General features: G+C 43.5%; 2 protein-coding genes across 2 annotated transcripts; both read left to right on the plus strand.

Annotated features, from left to right (window-relative positions):
* The first annotated feature begins 92 nt into the window (after positions 1-92).
* LOC117808802 (cytochrome c oxidase subunit 5B, mitochondrial-like) lies at positions 93-2,650 on the plus strand. Its single transcript, XM_034678461.1, has 4 exons — positions 93-275; positions 1,470-1,540; positions 1,642-1,741; positions 2,152-2,650. The coding sequence occupies exons 1-4, from the start codon at positions 161-163 to the stop codon at positions 2,262-2,264; spliced, it is 399 nt and encodes a 132-aa protein (XP_034534352.1). The 5' UTR covers positions 93-160; the 3' UTR covers positions 2,265-2,650.
* Positions 2,651-4,463: 1,813 nt separating this feature from the next.
* LOC117808800 (cytochrome c oxidase subunit 5B, mitochondrial-like) lies at positions 4,464-7,902 on the plus strand. Its single transcript, XM_034678460.1, has 4 exons — positions 4,464-4,617; positions 6,373-6,443; positions 6,571-6,670; positions 7,404-7,902. The coding sequence occupies exons 1-4, from the start codon at positions 4,521-4,523 to the stop codon at positions 7,514-7,516; spliced, it is 381 nt and encodes a 126-aa protein (XP_034534351.1). The 5' UTR covers positions 4,464-4,520; the 3' UTR covers positions 7,517-7,902.
* Positions 7,903-19,303: the final 11,401 nt, after the last annotated feature.

Consider the following 19,303-nt stretch of genomic DNA (forward strand, 5'->3'; position numbering starts at 1 on the left):
TCTTTGTTTCCATCATGCTGAATGTCACCTGTAATACCTTGAAGTTACCCCTCCGGGACAGCAGGGGGCGGTATGCACCATTAAACATAGTTTTGCGGTCCTCCACAAAGTGGGAGAGGAAAGAGACGAAGAAGAGGAAAGAGACGAAGAAGAATAAAACATGGCTGCCAGGTTGTTGCTCCGCTCTTCTCTCCGGGCCGCCTCAGTCTGCAGGGCCGCCCGGGTCCCGGTCCAGGTCCAGGTCCCGGCTCTGACCCGCGGGATGGCTGCTGGAGGTGAGGACGGGACTTTGTGGACCTGGTTCTTTGTAAAGGATTTAGATTTGAAGGAAAGAGAGGTTGTTCCTGACAAGGACAGATCAGTCCTCCTTCCTGTGGTCTCCCTCAGAGGATCAGACTTCCTTTAAATATCAGTTCATTTAAACTGTTTTAATTTAAAGTTTATTCAGAATAAAGTCTCTAACAGCAGACTGAACCCAGACTGATCTTTAATCCAGTTTATAAACATGAAGGAGCTCAGATTAAGAGTTATTATTGTTAGTCTTTAAGAAGGACTCCATTACTTCACATTATAAACTGTTTTTAATTACTCTATGATCCTCAGCCTTTAAAGGAAAACACTGTTAGATATTAAGAAATGTGCAGGAGTGCATGAACAATATGTCACATTAATGTCCTTATGCTGGGAAGTTCTTCTTCTTCTTCTTCTTCTTCTTCTTCTTATTATCGTCATATATATACATATATGATTTTTGATAGTAATGATAATGATAATAATAATTCTAATTTAATTTATACTCCTTTATTATCATAGTTTTTATTATTATTTTATCTGTCTATATGTTTTTTATTTAAAGCACTTTTTGACATCTATGTCTCTTAAAAGCTATAAATAGATATTATTATTATTTGCTATATTATTATGATTATGATTATTCATATTATATTTATATTTTTAGGTTCATTATTTTTAATATTTGTTATTATTGATTTAATTTTAAACTGTCTGTATGTAAAGCTCTTTTTGAAATCTTTGTCTCTGAAAAGCACGATAGAAATAATTCATTATGATTGTTATTAAAACTTTTTTGTAAATGTTTGATTGTAGTCATAAATATTAATACTATATTTTTTGGTTTATTATTTGTTATTATTATTGATTATTTTACTGTCTGTATGTCTTGTCTGTGTATTGATTAATTTCTCAGACATTCTTTAATTTCTAAAAAAATAAAGTGTATTTATTATATATTTAAAGCTAGTTAAAGGAGCATAAAGTCAACATTCAATGGACTCTCTCTAAGAAGGTTTATTCGGCTAAATATGTGACATTATGATCATAAAGATCTCATTCTGTCGGAAGGAGATCGTTTAATTCATTGAATTACTTTTTAAAAAGAGCAAATGACCTGCCGTTTTCTAAATGAGGCAAAACCATGTCTTCATTCACAACCTCTGGTCTTTTATCAGGGATCCCCACGGACGAGGAGCAGGCCACAGGACTGGAGAAGGTCATCATGAAGGCCATGAAGGAGGGAACGGTACAACAACATTTCATTTATATCACGAGAGAGGTTCAGAAGTGAAGTGACGTGCAGAAATCAGACTCTTTCAATGATCCTCATCCTCTCCTCTTCCTCAGGACCCCTACAGCATGATGAGACCAAAGGAGTACGCCGGGTCCAAGGCCGACCCCCACCTCGTCCCCTCCATCACAAACAAGAGGATCGTGGGATGTGTGTGTAAGTTATGAACACACCTCAGGTTCCCTTCTGTGTGATACCTGACTTCTCTTATCTGAACTAAGAATCATGCGGATTAAAGTCCCCACCCTGTGCAGGTATAATCTGTGACATGAGCGCCCCCTGCAGGTCAGAGTGGAGCAGTGCAACCTGTGTTGAGTTGATGTGTGATCAGCTCTCTGTTAGTTTAAGAGCTTTTTGTTCGTGTGGAGTTTGTATCTGACTATCTGACACTTCTTTGGTGTTGTGGAGCTTTCTCTTCATCTTATTGCCGCTGCAGAGGTGACTGTGAGAGAGCCAATCAGCTGCTGCCTGCTTCATGTTGCCCTTTGACCTTATTTAACCTGCTTTGAGTTTCTCACTGAGAGTTGATCCGTGTGTTCCTGAAGCAGCTTTTTGTTTCCCTGCAGGCGAGGAGGACAACACGGCCGTGGTCTGGTTCTGGCTTCATGACGGCGAGGCCCAGCGCTGCCCGTCCTGCGGCTCCCACTACAAGCTGGTCGCCCACGAGCTCCCACACTAACTCACACTCACCTGATATAACAGAGGACCCTGTGTGTGTATGAGTGTGTGTGTGTGTGTGTACAGTGTTAGCTGAAATCTTCCTCTCACCTTCAGACAGAGTCGTCTTCACTCTTCATCTCCAGGAAGTTTATTGACCTCCTTACCTTTTACTTCCTGGTCTTAGGTAGCGAGCTCTCGTCTGATTGGTCTGTGACTTGATCCACTTGCTTACCTCATCAGTCTTTTCTTTCCATGTTACCATGAACACAGGGATCACATGTGGTTTGGGACACAACAGTTTCTCTGAGACATTTCCACTCAGCTGCAGTTTACATTGACTCGTGTACTGTACCATGTTACACTCTGAACTCCTTTATTCAACCAATAAAGTCAGACTCATATTTACCTGCTGTCACTGGCCTTTATTACTTCCTCTCAGGAAGTTAGACTCAAACATTTTCTGCATAAAGAACAGACTTCTCTTCTTCCCAAGTGAGCGACTCCTGATCGTCCTCCTCTTTCAGTCGGCTTGTTTTTAGAGAGGGCTTATTTTTTTCTAACTGTTTATTTTGATTTTTCACAGCTTGACACAGTTTCTACATTACTTACCATCTATATAATGAAAACAATTATAATGATAAAGAAATAAATAAAATAAGCATTTATATATAAATTAAATACATATAAAAAATTATGGATATGAACATTATTGGATAAATCTTTAATTTTCCAAAAATGTGTACACATGGAAATGAAGTGGTTTCAAATTGTACTGACATCAGTTCAGTTCTCTTTAAAACGTTGACAGAGAAGACAATTGTAAAATAAAAATAATAATTGGACTTAATTAAAGATTGATGAAAAATAAAGACGATACACAAAGGACAGACATAAGAACAAGAGGGGAATTATTCAAATTTCCAAAAACATTAAAACACAGATATACTGAGTTTGATTTACTTTTTCAAATAGATATTTCACTTTGTTATCCTTTGGGCAACCAGCAAAATGCATTCTGGGATACCAAGTCTTCGCACAATACTGCTACTCATCTTTTTTTGATAAAAGCCTTGAAGCGTTTGTCTTTGGTCAGCAGGTCCTTGTAGAAGTTCACTGCCTCAGTGTGTTGGCTGCAAAAAAAGGAAAAGTTTAAGGTGTCATTTTTTCTCCAAATTCTAAGATAACAAACAGAATTCAGTCAAATTTCAGATTTTTTTTATGAATTTGCACCTTCAATTTTTTTATTTTGGAGTGTCCCCTTACAGAAGAGGATTAGGACCACCAGAAAAAAAAATGTATCTGAATTTTCGAAACAGAAAACTTGAAATTTACTAGTTTATAAAGCCGTACATTTTCAAGAACAATCTTAAGAATTTCGAATTTTTAAAAAGGCAAATCTGTGAGAAATGTAAAGTCATACTTTGACAAGAAGATTTTGCATTTGTAGATTGTTCACCAGCTGCCATTTGCCCATTTCACTGCATCATGGAGCCACTGACAGCCTTATCAATCTGTACTTCCTGCTTGGACTCAGCAATAAGGAGATAATATTGATTTTAGCCCAGAATCATCACATTAGATCACTGTGCACCAAAACAACCCGCCATAAGAACAGTTTCTTCCCCAGGCTGTCACTCTGATGAACACTAAACCATAACAGTGTCTTACCTGTTGGATCAATACTCTCTGTAAATATACAATGCAACAATTCTCCAAGCAGAATTCAATATTTCTATTTTTTGTATTATTTAACTACTATTTTTATAATGTAAAAACTACCTCTGCTACTCACCACTGCACTGTATCATATTATTTTAGCCTGTACATATTAGTCATGCCTATTTGTTGTTCTTTGTATTTATAGTTGATGTTATTGTTATTATATTTATTTTTATTTTGTAGGTCTTATTCTTATGCCTTGTACAAAGAGAGCACAGATTACCTAAGTCAAATTCCTTGAGTGTTCAAGCATACCTGGCCACTAAAGCTGATTCTGATTCTGATTCTTATTATAACCATCCGGACTTTGAAAAAAAAAAAAAAAAAAAAAAGTTTTCTTTCTCTAAAATTTAAATTAAAAAAAACGTCTCTGGTGTCTCTAATCCTCTTCAGTAAAAAAGAAGTTTAAAAGTGTCTGATATGTGAAAAACAATCCTCCACGGTTGACGTTGAAGCCTTGCCCCACGCGCCACCCTACGTCAATATAATCTCCCACGTCATCACGCTGCGACCAAATCCAGTCAACAGCTCTTTAGCTAACGAAGAGGAAGGAGAAATGGCTGCAAGGTTACTGCTCCGCTCGGCTTTCAGAGCCGCCACCACCTGCAGGGCCGCCCCGGCTCAGGCTCTGGTCCGCGGGATGGCTGCTGGAGGTGAGACCGGAACCAGAACCTGATTTTAAACTGTGCTGACGTCATGATTCTGATCCTTTAAACCCAGTTTATCACGAAGACCTCCAGCCGTTAGCTTGATGCTAACAGTGTGACAGCTAGCATCGAGAGGTCACCGGGAGATCCGTTTAAGAGTCTTTAAAACCCCAGCATGATTCAGAATGAGGGTTTCTAAAGTTAACCTTTCTGTGTCAACACTTTAAAGAGGAACATGAACAATGTGTCTGAACACTAGTGTTAATGTTCTCTATAAACACTGTTAGCTGTATGCTAGGTGTTAGCTGTGTTATCTGTACTTGAGGTTAAAGCAGTTCATGTAAGAGTTGTTATAATCAAAGGAGACACATTAAAGGGTTAATATTCCTTTAAGATAATTTCATGTCAGAAATAATCTTTATAAATCACCAAACCCCAACAAACATCCTCAGACTCCAAACAGAGCCAGTCTAGACCAGACTCTATATTCCCCAACATCAAGACCGGATCAGATCCAGTACCATCTTCCAGACAGGACTCAGTCTGATCTCATCTTAATCCACCATGAGCAGAGCACTTTGCAGCATTTAGCAAGTTACAGTGGCAAGGACAAACTTCCTTTAACAGGCAGAAACCTCCAGCAGGACCAGACTCATGTTAGACACACATCTGCTGAGACCGTGTTGGAGAGAGGGATAGAGGGAGATGAAGAGAGAGAGAGAGAGATGATAGTGGGGAGACGGATAGTAGTAGTTGTAGCAGCTGGAGTCTGGACCACGTCCACAGCAGCAGAGATCCAGAGGAACCTACGAGACAAGGGAGCTCAGGGACTCCAGAAAGGTCTATGAAAAGAGAGAAGAGAGGGAGACCAGAAGAAAGAAAAAGAGGATAAATGGGGAAGGAAAAGATGGGATGAGAAAAGGGGACATAAAGGATGAAGAAACATGGAAAGAAGAATGCAGAAAGGAATGAAATGAAAAAGGAATACAAGAGAAAAAGATAGTAAAGAAAGATAGAAGTAAAGAAAAGACAGAAAGTAAGAAGGACAGAATGAAAGGAAAAAGGAAAGAAAGAAGAAAGAAAGAAAGAAAGAAAGAAAGAAAGGATGAATGACAGACCCATAAAAGGAATCTACAGCAGAGATCCAGAGGAACCTACGAGACAAGGGAGCTCAGGGACTCCAGAAAGGTCCATGGTTAGTAACTTTAATGGGACAGGAAGAGTTAAAGTGAGAGACAGGCAGAGAGAGGAGAGAGAGGGAAAGACAGGATCCCAGTGTGTCAGTCTAAGCCTATAGCAGCAGAACTAAGACCTGGTCCAAGCCTGATCCAGCTCTAACTATAAGCTTTATCAAAAAGGAAAGTTTGAAGCCTACTCTTCAAAGTAGAGAGGGGGTCTGCCTCCCGGACCCTGACTGGTAGATGATTCCAAAGGAGAGGGGCCTGATAACTGAAGGCTCTACCTCCCATACTACTTTTAGAGACTATAGGTACGATGAGCAGGCCTGCATGTTGGGAGCGTAGAGTTCTAGAGGGGTAATAGGGAACTATGAGCTCTTTAAGATATGAAGGAGAGCTTTGTGGGTCAGAAGAAGGATTTTAAATTCTAGTGTAGAGAAGCTAACACGGGAGAGATGTTCTCTCTCCTCCTCGTTCTTGTCAGTCCTCGAGCTGCAGCGTTTTGGACCAGCTGAAGAGTCTTTAGAGAGCTTCGTCAGTACGCTCGTTAGCTTGACGTGATTTATTCCTCTCATGTTTTCAGGGATCCCCACGGACGAGGAGCAGGCTACAGGTCTGGAGAAGGTCATCATGAAGGCCATGAAGGAGGGAACGGTAAGTGCTCCTCCTGCTTTAACGATGAAGTCTCTTTGTGTTCGGTTACCTCCCTCCGCTCTCCGTGTGTGTGGGGTGAGCTTATCTTTGTACCTCTGACCTGACCGCGTCCTCTCCTCTTCCTCAGGATCCCTACAGCATGATGAGACCAAAGGAGTACGCCGGCTCCAAGGCCGACCCCCACCTCGTCCCCTCCATCACAAACAAGAGGATCGTGGGATGTGTGTGTAAGTGTCCTGTTCACAGACACCGTGTAACCCTGCACAGAAGATCAGACTCTGTCAGTGCGAGAAGTTAAATAAATATAAACAGCAGAGAAACATAACGTGGGGACACCTTAACCTGAAAATGAAGCAGATAAATCATGAGTCAGAGCGCGGTATGTTAAGCTGGAGATGAAACATGTCGCCGTTGATCATTGCGAGAGGAGACGTCAGAGGAGAGATGGACGCACAGCGAGTCTGGAAATGTTCAAATACAGAAATACGATGGGTGTGAACCAATCAGAGCTCACGGCTCGCATCGTTTCAACATGTAGGAACATTTTGAACACTTGTTGATCGGACAGAGAAGTATGAACCAGGCTTCAGCAAAGGCTGCCCCTTTAACGCTCAAAAGGTGTCTTAAATCCATCCGTTCGCTGAGATTTGAGGACTCAGGGTTAGACCGTGTCCTTGTTGCTTTATTCTGAGCAGAATCTTCAATTATGTCTCACTTCTGAGTCGCCAGTTTGGCTGTAAACACAGGAAACGCACAGAGAAGGATTCTGTAGCTTGAAGCCCTTTATGGGATCCACTGGCCACACCAGAGGCAGCGTGAAGGTCACCAGAGGTCACGTCATTGTGGGACTCACAGCTGAACTTTCAGGGTCAATAGGAAACGTGTTTTAGTGCCTCCGACCGAGCGGCGGTGGAAGTGTTGTGTTTGCGTCTCTCACTCCGTCTCGTCTCATCCCTGCAGGCGAGGAGGACAACACGGCCGTGGTCTGGTTCTGGCTTCATGACGGCGAGGCCCAGCGCTGCCCGTCCTGCGGCTCCCACTACAAGCTGGTCGCCCACGAGCTCCCACACTAACTCACACTCACCTGATATAACAGAGGACCCTGTGTGTGTATGAGTGTGTGTGTGTGTGTGTACAGTGTTAGCTGAAATCTTCCTCTCACCTTCAGACAGAGTCGTCTTCACTCTTCATCTCCAGGAAGTTTATTGACCTCCTTACCTTTTACTTCCTGGTCTTAGGTAGCGAGCTCTCGTCTGATTGGTCTGTGACTTGATCCACTTGCTTACCTCATCAGTCTTTTCTTTCCATGTTACCATGAACACAGGGATCACATGTGGTTTGGGACACAACAGTTTCTCTGAGACATTTCCACTCAGCTGCAGTTTACATTGACTCGTGTACTGTACCATGTTACACTCTGAACTCCTTTATTCAACCAATAAAGTCAAACTCATATTTACCTGCTGTCACTGGCCTTTATTACTTCCTCTTTAAAGTTGAATCTGGTGACAGAGACTTAGTAGGTTCTGCCACCAGAGGGTGCCAGTGTCACATGTTCATCTGTTTCCTGTACCTGGTTTGTGTGTGACGATGTGTTACTCATGTCAGAATCCATCTTTACATGAACCTAGCTGCTGTTTTCCCTCCTTTCATTACTAACATATCAGCCTGAAGTAAAAAGATCTGCTTCCTGAACTCGACCGATCATCCCCTGAAGAGTTAAATTCCATCATGAAGAAGAAAAGGCAGATTTCCTAACAGCTCTCAGTTGTGACCCTGGCAGTGCGACTGTTGACAGAGCGCTGGCTTCAGAGCAGCAGGGGTTTAAAGGCTAACACGGTCACCACAGAGAGCAGGGAGGTGGATTCCCCGTCCATCTGTGAGCAGAGTTTACACACAGGCCACACGGAGGAGAGTTTCAGAGGGATGGACGTGGAGGAAACGGAAGGAGCAGGTTAACTGCCAAGTGATATAAGAAGGAACTGGTGTTCTCTAACAAACAGAAGGATATAGAAGTGAACCTGCAGTGAGTCAGTCCCCATAGAGCCCCATGTTAAATGTTACAGCAGAAATCAACATGTTTACAGCCTGGTACAGAAACAGTTTGGGTCTCTAGAGCTCATCTCTCTCTTCATGACGACTGTACGGCTGAATTTATAAACAGCTCACCTGTTTACAGCAGGTTATTACCCGGCTGTGTTTAATACTGGATTCTGATTGGCTGAAACACCGTAAAAATAGAAATTAAAGCTGCAAGCGGCGATGAACGGGCCCTCGCACACCTGCAACCACAGCCTGATGATTTGGTGAGATTTCGGGCATTTTAAAGCCCCAAAAATCCATTTCCTGTTTATGGTGAGACATGTGCGTTTAATGCAACGCCTGAAAGTCTGCCACGCCCACAATTAAAGTCTGAACGGTATGCCTCTAACAACTTTGAATCTTCAATGTGTCTACTACAGAATGTGCATAGTTTGGACTTGATCAGAGAAAAACCCTAGGGCAAGATCTCTTAAATACGCACCCTTATTTGGGCGCCATTTTGAATTTTCAAAGCTAGGTGGCGCTCTTCCTGTTGAGTTTTGGATATGGGTGTAAGAGGATTTTTTGTGCGTCCTGATGCCATGAATATGCATGCCCAAAATCATGCACGTAGGTCAAAAAAACCTCTATGGGGAGGGGTTTTTGAAAATATTAGGGGGCGCTACTGAGCAGATTTTTGAGTTGTTTTTATGTTGCGAGACCAAAATAATCTCAAATTTTACACCAGGCCTGATGAGTGTGTTGGATTTGGTGGGATTTCTGGCATTTTAAAGCCCCAAAAATCCATTTGTAGTTTATGGCGAGACATGCTCGTTTGATGCACCGCCTGAAAGTCTGCCACGCCCACAATTATAGTCTGAACGGTATGCCTCTAATAACTTTGAATCGTCAATGTGTCTACTATGTAAAATATATATATAGCACATTTTTCACCAGGCCTGATGAGTGTGCAAAAATGTGCACGCTTTCATGCATGTTAAAGGCTCCAAAAATTCAACATGTAGGCGAACAAACAAATAATTAGAATAATCCCTCAGGTTTCAAGAGGGCCTTCGCCGCCACTGCGTGTCAGTGCTCGGGTCCTAATGAACACCAGGGACAACCTGATCACAGACGTCATCTCAAATCAATCTGCAGAGAGGAGAACAGAACGGAACAGATCAAAGCAGAATAACTAAAGTGATTCATTCTAAACAGAAAAAGAGACACCAGGGACGACCATGACAACTGTACGGCTTGATTTATATCCAACTCACCTGTTCACATTAGATTAAGTATTAAAGGGAGGTAGAAATAGGGGCGTGGCCTCTTTGAGTGACAGGTGGGAGCTGTTATCTGTGTGTCTGGAATCTGTCAGCGACGTTCTCTTGGTAAGAAATGTGAATATCAAAAACAAAACACTTGACCTCTGTGAGCCGTTCAGAGTCTTAAAGACAGCGTCCCTGACGGTGCTTCCACTCTCTACACTTACTCCATCTCCATCACTGACAGCTCCTCGCTCCCCTCCATCATTACTGACACTTCTAAAACACACTTTCAGTCTCTGCCACTGAATTCAAAGGGCCGTGCAGATCCCCTTCCATCTCCTCTTCTTCTCCTCCTCCTCACTGTCACTGCAACATCTCTGACAGGCACATGCAGGACCTTTTGACTAGCACAGCTGGAGGTCTGAGCAGCTGACCTATGAGTGTGTCCAAGAGGAGCTGTAAGACCACCACACCTCTGCTGCTGTTCCAAAGTGTAGTTAACCGTGATCAATGTTTGACCTTCACTGAGTCCTTCTTCTTCTTGTCGGAGCGAGGACAGCTTCAAGAGGACTATGAACACACAACAGTCTCCTTTACATGCACTCCTGAATCTTCAGGAGCTGGACGTGTTCACACACGTCGCTGACAGCGTGAGGTCCTTCCTGTCAGACGAGGGGAGGTGATGAGTCTCAGGGGGCGGGACATGACATCAGAAGCACGCTGTGAAGGCCACAGTGTGAGGATTAAAACATGATGGAGGACGGGGCAGGTCTAGACCGGACTCTATGTGCTGTTATTAATAAAGACCCAACATCAAGACCGGATCAGATCCAGTCCCATCTTCCAGACAGGACTCAGTCTGATCTCATCTTAATCCACCATGAGCAGAGCACTTTGCAGACCGGACACATGGAGGATAACGGGCAGGGGTGGAGCCCGGGAGTCGAACCATCTACCGCTGAAGACAAAGACCGCCTCATGCACGAGATGTGAGCTCCCTCTCTGAATCCTCGTCTCCTTCATGTGTCCGTTTCCTCCTCTGTTCTTCCTCCAGCGCTCCTTTAAAATAAACGACTGTAACGAGGAGAAGAAGAGCTTTAATATGTTCAAGGATGATTAAACACTACGTCTTTTCACAAACGATTACGCCCTGAAACACACACACACACACACACACACACACACACACACACACACACACACACACACACACACACACACGAACAACTCACACACACACACACAAAAGGGTGCAGGACAGAAAAAGGGAGAGAGGGTGACCTGAGAAATTGAGCATCACTGCCCCTTTCTGTTGTCATGGAAACTCTATCTCAGGAGGTATTACGGAGGAAGCTCTGGAGTCGCACACAGCTCATTAAACAGTCGCACAAAGTCATTAAAGACGCCGCGGCGAGGAAATAATGTCAGAGACGAGCAGAAATACTGAAGATTTATTAGGTTTATAAGTCGGGTTCAAGAGCCTGTAGTAAACACACACACACTCACACACACACACACTCACACACACACACACACTCACACACACACACACACACACACGTGTTGCTCTCTTTAATGTTCAATAAAACAGTTAAAGTCTCGGCCGTTTATAACGATGGACAGAGAAAGCACCTGAAGCGTCACTGAGGAGTAAAGTCGTAGACTGTGTATTGAAGTGGATGTTGCTGGTTCTGATCGAGGTGAAGCCAAGAGATTTAAAGCTCCCCCTGCTGACTGGCTGCAGTATAGGTCATAAGCCCCGCCTCCTCCATGTTGACAGATGGGACATAGGTCAAACTCTAAAATCCAAATACAAGTCATATAAATGTTTCTGCCGTTACAGTTAGTTCTTATCAAGCTGGTTTATGTCTCAGTGTTCATGTTTCTGTTCACTTTGAATTAGTTATTGATGAAATAAAAAGAGGAATAAAGGAGGAAAGAGGGAGGGGGAGATAGAACGTCTTTTTTAGATCTGACGTTTCTTCAGAGTGTTGACTTTTCTCTCCAAATTCTGAGATCAAAGGCAGAATTCCAGAATGTCGTCTTCGATCTCAGAGTTCCAGAATGTTGTCTTTGATCTCAGAGTTCCAGAATGTAGACTTTGATCTCATAGTTCTAGAATGTCGTCTTTGATCTCAGAGTTCCAGAATGTCATCTTTGATCTCAGAGTTCCAGAATGTTGTCTTTGATCTCAGAGTTCCAGAATGTAGACTTTGATCTCATAGTTCTAGAATGTCGTCTTTGATCTAAGAGTTCCAGAATGTCGTCTTTGATCTCAGAGTTCCAGAATGTTGTCTTTGATCTCAGAATTCTAGAATGTCGTCTTTGATCTCAGAATTCCAGAATTTCGTCTTTGATCTCAGAGTTCTAGAATGTTGACTTTGATCTCAGAGTTCTAGAATGTCGTCTTTGATCTCAGAGTTCTAGAATGTCGTCTTTGATCTCAGAGTTCTAGAATGTCATCTTTGATCTCAGAGTTCCAGAATGTTGTCTTTGATCTCAGAGTTCTAGAATGTTGTCTTTGATCTCAGAGTTCTAGAATGTCGTCTTTGATCTCAGAGTTGTAGAATGTTGTCTTTGATCTCAGAGTTCCAGAATGTTGTCTTCGATCTCAGAATTCTAGAATGTTGACTTTGATCTCAGAGTTCTAGAATGTCGTCTTTGATCTCAGAGTTCTAGAATGTTGACTTTGATCTCAGAGTTCCAGAATGTCGTCTTTGATCTCAGAATTCTAGAATGTAGTCTTCGATCTCAGAGTTCCAGAATGTCATCTTTGATCTCAGAATTCTAGAATGTAGTCTTTGATCTCAGAGTTCTAGAATGTTGACTTTGATCTCAGAGTTCTAGAATGTTGATTTTGATCTCAGAGTTCTAGAATGTTGACTTTGATCTCAGAATTTTAGAATGTAGTCTTTGATCTCATTGTTCCAGAATGTCATCTTTGATCTCAGAGTTCCAGAATGTAGTCTTTGATCTCAGAATTCTAGAATGTTGATTTTGATCTCAGAATTCTAGAATGTTGATTTTGATCTCAGAGTTCTAGAATGTAGTCTTTGATCTCAGAGTTCTAGAATGTTGACTTTGATCTCAGAGTTCTAGAATGTAGTCTTCGATCTTAATTCCGAGAAAAGGGGGTGGGACTTGTAGAAAAAATCAGCTGCCCAAACCCTCTTCCATATTAATGCCACGATGGACAGCTGTGTCGACCAATGAGGAAGAGGGGGAGGAGTACGAGCAGGGCTACCTGATATTTGTCAGGTCACTACCATCAGTGTTTCGTCCTTAAACTCCTCAGAGTTGAGCATCGAGTCCCTACAGTAAACACAAACCATCAGTTAAACCGCCTCTACCCGGACTGAGACAACGTGTAGTACCAGTTCATCGCCTTAAGAGGACGTGTTGATGACTTTAATGACGCTGTAAATACCCGCTGCATTGGTGCCAATGCTAAGATAATCATGTTTGATGTTCATGTGTGAAACCTTGTGGAGAGTCAGCTGTTTGTCTTCTTTGAAATCTCTTTCTTTAATATCTGTTGGTGTCAGAAATCACAGATACAGTTTGTTTATCCCTCACATACTTCCAGCTCCGCCCTCTCAGGCTCACTTTACCACTAAGTTCTTATCACGATGGCAGTATCCACCTCTTACACACGGTCCAGGGTTTGACTGCACGTGTTTAAAAGCCAGAAAACGAACCGTTCCCTTCAGACTGTGGAGGAAACGCTGCAGTTTGTGTCTTCAGAGGCTGTTTCAGGAGATAAAGAGAAACATCCACGAGCTTCAGTGTCACTGAGGAAATATTGGACTCAAAGATCAGGGACGTGTGACATGAGCCTCAAACTTCAATGCTGGTTTAACTTTCTTCAAATGATTTGAAGTCGACGCTGTGAAAACACATTACAGTCAACACCGACTCCTCCTAATGTCCTCGAGCAGCTTCACTGGACGCTGATACACCCAATTTGCACTCCTGTCAGACCAAGGTGCCGACATTCATCACACAGGAATACATTTAGAGAGGCCTTGTTGGAGAGAAATCCAAAACAAAGACTTGTTTTCTTCTTTTCGCATCCACCTGCAAATCAAAAGCACTTTGTACTCCTTCAAAGCAGGCATGTCAAGAAGTTTCAAACACGCTGAAATAAGTATTCCAAACACAAAGCTGACTTTCTGTGAACGTGGCCGACCTGCAGGCGAGCTGCAGAAAGTCACGTCCTCCAGTTTCACTTCAGACGCACGACTCCCAAAGTTTAATAAGAAAAGGGTAAAACGCAATTAGTTTAGGTCTCACAACTTTGTGCCTCCTGCACTGCCTGTGAGGAATATTGAGCAGTAGATGAGACCGCGGGGAGTCGCCCACACCCCTCAGGAATTCAAAGGATCGGAGTCTGCAGGATGCCGCTAATGAGGCAGAGGAGGGAGAGGGATAGAATGAGACAGGTGGAGCAGCAGCAGGTTTTCAAACAGGTGACACAGAGAGCTGCAGAGCGACTTCAGACATCGGGTCAAATCTGTCGTCTGGAGATGGTTTCTTCCATCGCTCATCTTCAGGGAAGGTAACTCCTGAAATGAAACATCTGATCATCAGTTAAGTTTTTATTAAACTTTGTTTTCACAAAGTACGAGACTTCACTGATTATCACCTCGAGTTAAACACGAGGAACTTTAAGAAGCACCGTTTGTTTTATTCCATGCTGCTGATGTCAAAGTTATCTTTCCATTATTGTGTCTCCAAAGATGTCGATGCAGCAGAACAGAAATGACATGGAGCTGTCAGAAGATGAAATTGCCATTTGATTTATGAGCTGTGCATTTGAGTGACGACACCATTACCGATGGGACAGAATCAAATCCTCTCCACAGAGAGAGGAGGAGGTGTTTGCACAGTCGCCTCCTCTGACAGCGGAAACAGCTGTAAGTAAACACGGACGTCCTCTGCTCTCATGTTGATTCTTTAAATGGGTTACGACTGTCTCAGACGGGAAAGAACATGACTCTATCTGATCCTGCTGACTGAGAGTTAAACCTCTGTGTGGTGTAGTGAGCCATGGGAGTCATCAATCATCTGACTTCTAAGCCATGATTCATACAGTGCTGTTAGGAGAAAACCATTAGCTAAAACGACACAATGAATATGAGAAACATGACAGCAGGTACACATCACCTGTATGCACAGCTGAGGCAGGGACTAAGAGGACTAAGAGGACATACTCTCCTTTATTCCATTTTTCCAGCAGTTGTTCCAAACATCTGACCCGTCTGGGAAATGTCCCCGTGGACCAGAAAAGCCCAAACAGCCAATTATCCCATCAACACAAATCCATTATTTCTGAACCCCATTAGTCCAAAAAATAATGGGATGAGATGAAGCTTCACTGACATCCTCTCTCCCTGCAGGTGCTGGCTCTGTCCGTGGTGCTGAAACAGTGCAGCCACAATCCAATTCAAATTACTCAGTCACACAAATACACACACACACACACACACACACACACACACACACACACACACACGCACGCACACACACACACACACACACACACACACACACACACACACACACACACATTGAGTCAAGAAGCATTTCAGCAGCCTGGCATGAAATGTGGTGGACTAGATTTTTTTTGTTTGTGAGCACAGGTCTTTGATCAGCTGACACACCAGTTTGATGATCTACACACACGCACACACACGCACACGCACACACACACACACACACACACACACACACACACACACACACACACACACACACACGACGTTTGATATTGTGATAACAACATGACTTCCTGTTCTTGTGTTTCCCTCCAGTTTGATTGACTATCATGAGGTCCACCTGAGTCCTGTTGTCTCACCTGTGTCTGATGGACCCGGGTCAGTATTTAGTCTCTGTGTGTGTCCTCCCGTCTGTGTCAGTTCATTGTTCAGTCTTCCTGTGTTCCAGTGTTCTCGTGTTTCCTCTGGTTTTTATATTTAGTACATTTTATTTGATCTCCTGTTAAACCTTTATTTGAGTCTTCTTTCTGTGACCCTCCTCTTCTTCTTTCACTTAAACGTGACAGAATCCAAAACAAGGACAACACACGAAACAAAACCAACTCCTGACACTTAGATGCTTACAGGACCAAACCAGCAAACACAGCTTTGTCCACAGGGGGCGCCAAAATTGTCAGAAACAAAAGGTTCTTAAAAGAAGCTTTAATTTGACTTGTACAAACTCTGCACAGCTGAGTCTTGACCTTGAATAGTGAGGTCCCACCAAAAGGTCCCCACTTAGTCAAATGTCCTTGCTCAGCAGGTTGAAACAGGGGTGCATCTCGCTCAGCTGGAAGTGAAGCTTCCACCAAATCGTCTGCCCCCTGGTGGCTGGCTGCAGTATAGGTCAAAAACTCTGTCTCCTCCATTCATTTGAATGGGGCTGCAGTCACACTTTAAAACATAAATACACCTGGTACGAATGTTTCTCACATCTGTATGCTGTGGTGATATGTAGTTATCATTTGACTGTTTTGTGTCCAAGTCCTCTTTTTTCTGAACAGTTTCTTCTTCGTTGGTTATTAGAGTTTAAAAAACGGGGTTTTACTTCCTGTTTCCTTTGATTCACAGCCGCCGTAGAGAAAAACTCCATAGGATCTAGTGACGCTACGCTGTAGGGCGGAGCTCGTTACCTTGGCAACACAGAAATTACCGTGGCAACCACAGAAATTCTCTGCAGTGCAGACTCTGGCTGCACAATGGCTGTGCATTGGAATAGGATTTTTGGCAACACTGTCCATATTTTATACAGTCTATGGTCAAAACGGCTGTCAATCATGGCGTTGATATGGAGGAGGGTTTGGGCAGTTGTTTGTTTTAAGTCCCACCTTTTTTCTCAGAATCATGCTCTTAGGAGAAAAGACAGAATTCTAGAAGTCAGTCTTTGTTCTTCGGTCTTCAAGGCAGAACTCTGAGAACAAAGGCAGAACTCTAGAATTCTTGCTTTAATCTCAGGATTCCAACAGAAAAGTCGGATTTGAAAGAAAAGTTTGATCTAAAAACTAAACGTTATTAGCCCCTCCCCTCTTTCCTGCTTTATCCCTCTTTTTATATCATCAATAATAATTCAGAGTAAACAGAAACATGAACACTGAGACATAATCAGCAGGATAAGAACTATAACGGCAGACAAACTTTTATTTGACCTGTGTTTGGATTTTAGAGTTTGACCCATGTCCCATCTGTTAACATGGAGGAGGCGGGGCTTATGAGCTATTGTTGTATCTTGACCGCTCGTGATGTGTAGATGCAGAAGGAATCTTCGTGACGCTGGCTTGCTTGCATAGTAATACTTTTATTACAAGAAAACAAGACCAGTATCAAACAAGCACCCGGAATGCTTGGGAGAACAGCTCTGCAAATCTGCTGACTCCCAGAATGCTGTTGACCAGCACCTTTTATAGGTCTTTGAGCAAATGACATAGCCTACTGCAAAGCCAAAACTTATCTTGATCTCTAGTTATCTACTATACCCTCCTGGGCTCTGCTAGCCTAATGGTTACAAAACTTGTCCATGCATGTCACTAAATTGGAAGGGGGTCTCAACCAAAATTCCTTGAATGTCTGGGGCAACATAGGTTTCTCTTTGACTTGTTTTACGTCAGTTACTTATTAACTATCAGATACTTCTCTATACTGCAGCCAGTCAGCAGGGGGAGCTCTGAAAGCTTTGGCTTCACTTTGTGGGTTAAACATGAAATGTGTTATAAGCAGCGTTAAAGTTCAGTTTTAAATCCACATTCAGTGAGACGACAGCAGCTCCTCAGCTTTCCACCTCCACCTGCTGACGCTCGGTTTCATCAGCTCAGTTTGCTGATGTAACTTTTTAACACAGAAGCATCACCTGTCAGAGGATTCCACCTGCAGCCCTGTGCTGTCTGCTCCACCTCACAGAGCGGGAGATTAAACATTCATGACATGTAAAAACCAGCTCAAACTGTCCGTCGCCGTGGCCTCGTGTCCCATCGACCTTTGTCTCCGTGTCGCCTCCCTAATGGAGCGTGAGTTATCGCGGCTGCAGTGACACAGAGTCACCGTCTGGAGACCAAACTGTGGAGCTGGATCTGTCCGAGTCTCTCTTTAGGAGTCCTTTCTGGGTCACGGAGCTGCGGAGCTCCGGGCTGCTGCTGCTCCTGCTGCAGGGAGAGTCTGATGCATGCTGGACCGTCTGTCTGCCCTCTGCTCAGCCGGCTGTCAGAGGTGAAGAGCTGCAGCTGGAATAAACTGACCATAACACAGACTTCAAAATATGTCATGTACTCAGCTCGATCTCACTTCCTGGACCCGGACCAGTCTGTCCAGGTTTAAGTGAGGACTCATCAAAAGATCTCAATGAGGATCCAGTTTAAATAAATGTTAAATAAAGTCTGTTTTAATATCAGTTGTTTAATAACCAGTTAAAACTCCCCCAGTTTAAGTGAGATATCTTCATATTTCCTCTTCCCCTGGTGAACAGGTCTGAGCGTACAGACAGATTTGGGGCAGCTTCCTGTATCTCTCAGGAAGGAGATAATGAGGATCTGCTGGTTGTGCCTGGAGGCCCCGGCTCATCAGGCCCAGCAGGCAGCAGCGCTGACCTGTCGGATTGTAATTATCATCCGTCTGCGGCACACTGGGACATCTTCAAACCCAACCTATGGTCTCAGCTGGCTCAAGTCTGCAGGAAAGTCAGATTTCTGGCCTAAAATCCTGAAATTTGAAAAGACCTGGTCATGTGAAGTGGGTCACTCTCAGTAACAGACCTGCAGAGAGCCTTCACCTGCAGCTCTCTGGCCTCATTCCTCTGTTTCTGATACACCCTGAGACGATCAGCGCTGAGATTCTGATGTTATGAAGGGAGAAAGCTACCTGCCTGAACCACAGCTGCAGAACGTTCACAGCGTAACCTCTGTTCTCTTCAAGGCCAGCCTCACACAGACGCTGTGAGCGGTGCTCCACAGCTGAGCCTCATGCTGTCACGGTCTTTACAGCAGCTGTGTGTCGGCTGCAGAGCTGCGGTGAGGGGCTGCTGTCCGCCCGCCACTCTTCAGAAGTTTGTCCTCAACGAAGGCCAGAAATCATCTGCAGGGTTTCACGTCTTCTGACTTTATAAACACAGTCAATTAGATGTTCAAACCTTGTCACTTTGGAGGCAGGGGGAGCACACTGAGCGGGTTTTTTGGGGTTGGATTTTATAAGAAAACACATATTGTGTTGGGGGGGTCTTTGTTAATGCTCTCCCTGCCTTGGCTTCTCATGTAAGGACATACAATTGAGAGGAGGTGTGCTCTCCCTGCCTCAAGTTTCGACATTACACATTCACACATGAGAGGCAGGGGTCTTTGCTGCTGCTCTCCCTGCCTAGGCCATTCATATAAGCACGTGAAAAAGATAGGTGTGCTCTCCCTACCTCAGGTTTGGCATTCCACATACCCAAGTGGAAGGACAGGGGTCTTTGCTGCTGCTCTACCTGCCTTGGCTTTTCATATATGCACATGAAACTGACTGTGGGCGGTGTACTCTCCCCGCCTTAGGCTTTGGCATTCCACATTAG

This window comes from Notolabrus celidotus, unplaced genomic scaffold (genome assembly GCF_009762535.1).
Source record: "Notolabrus celidotus isolate fNotCel1 unplaced genomic scaffold, fNotCel1.pri scaffold_151_arrow_ctg1, whole genome shotgun sequence".
Lineage (NCBI taxonomy): Eukaryota > Metazoa > Chordata > Actinopteri > Labriformes > Labridae > Notolabrus > Notolabrus celidotus.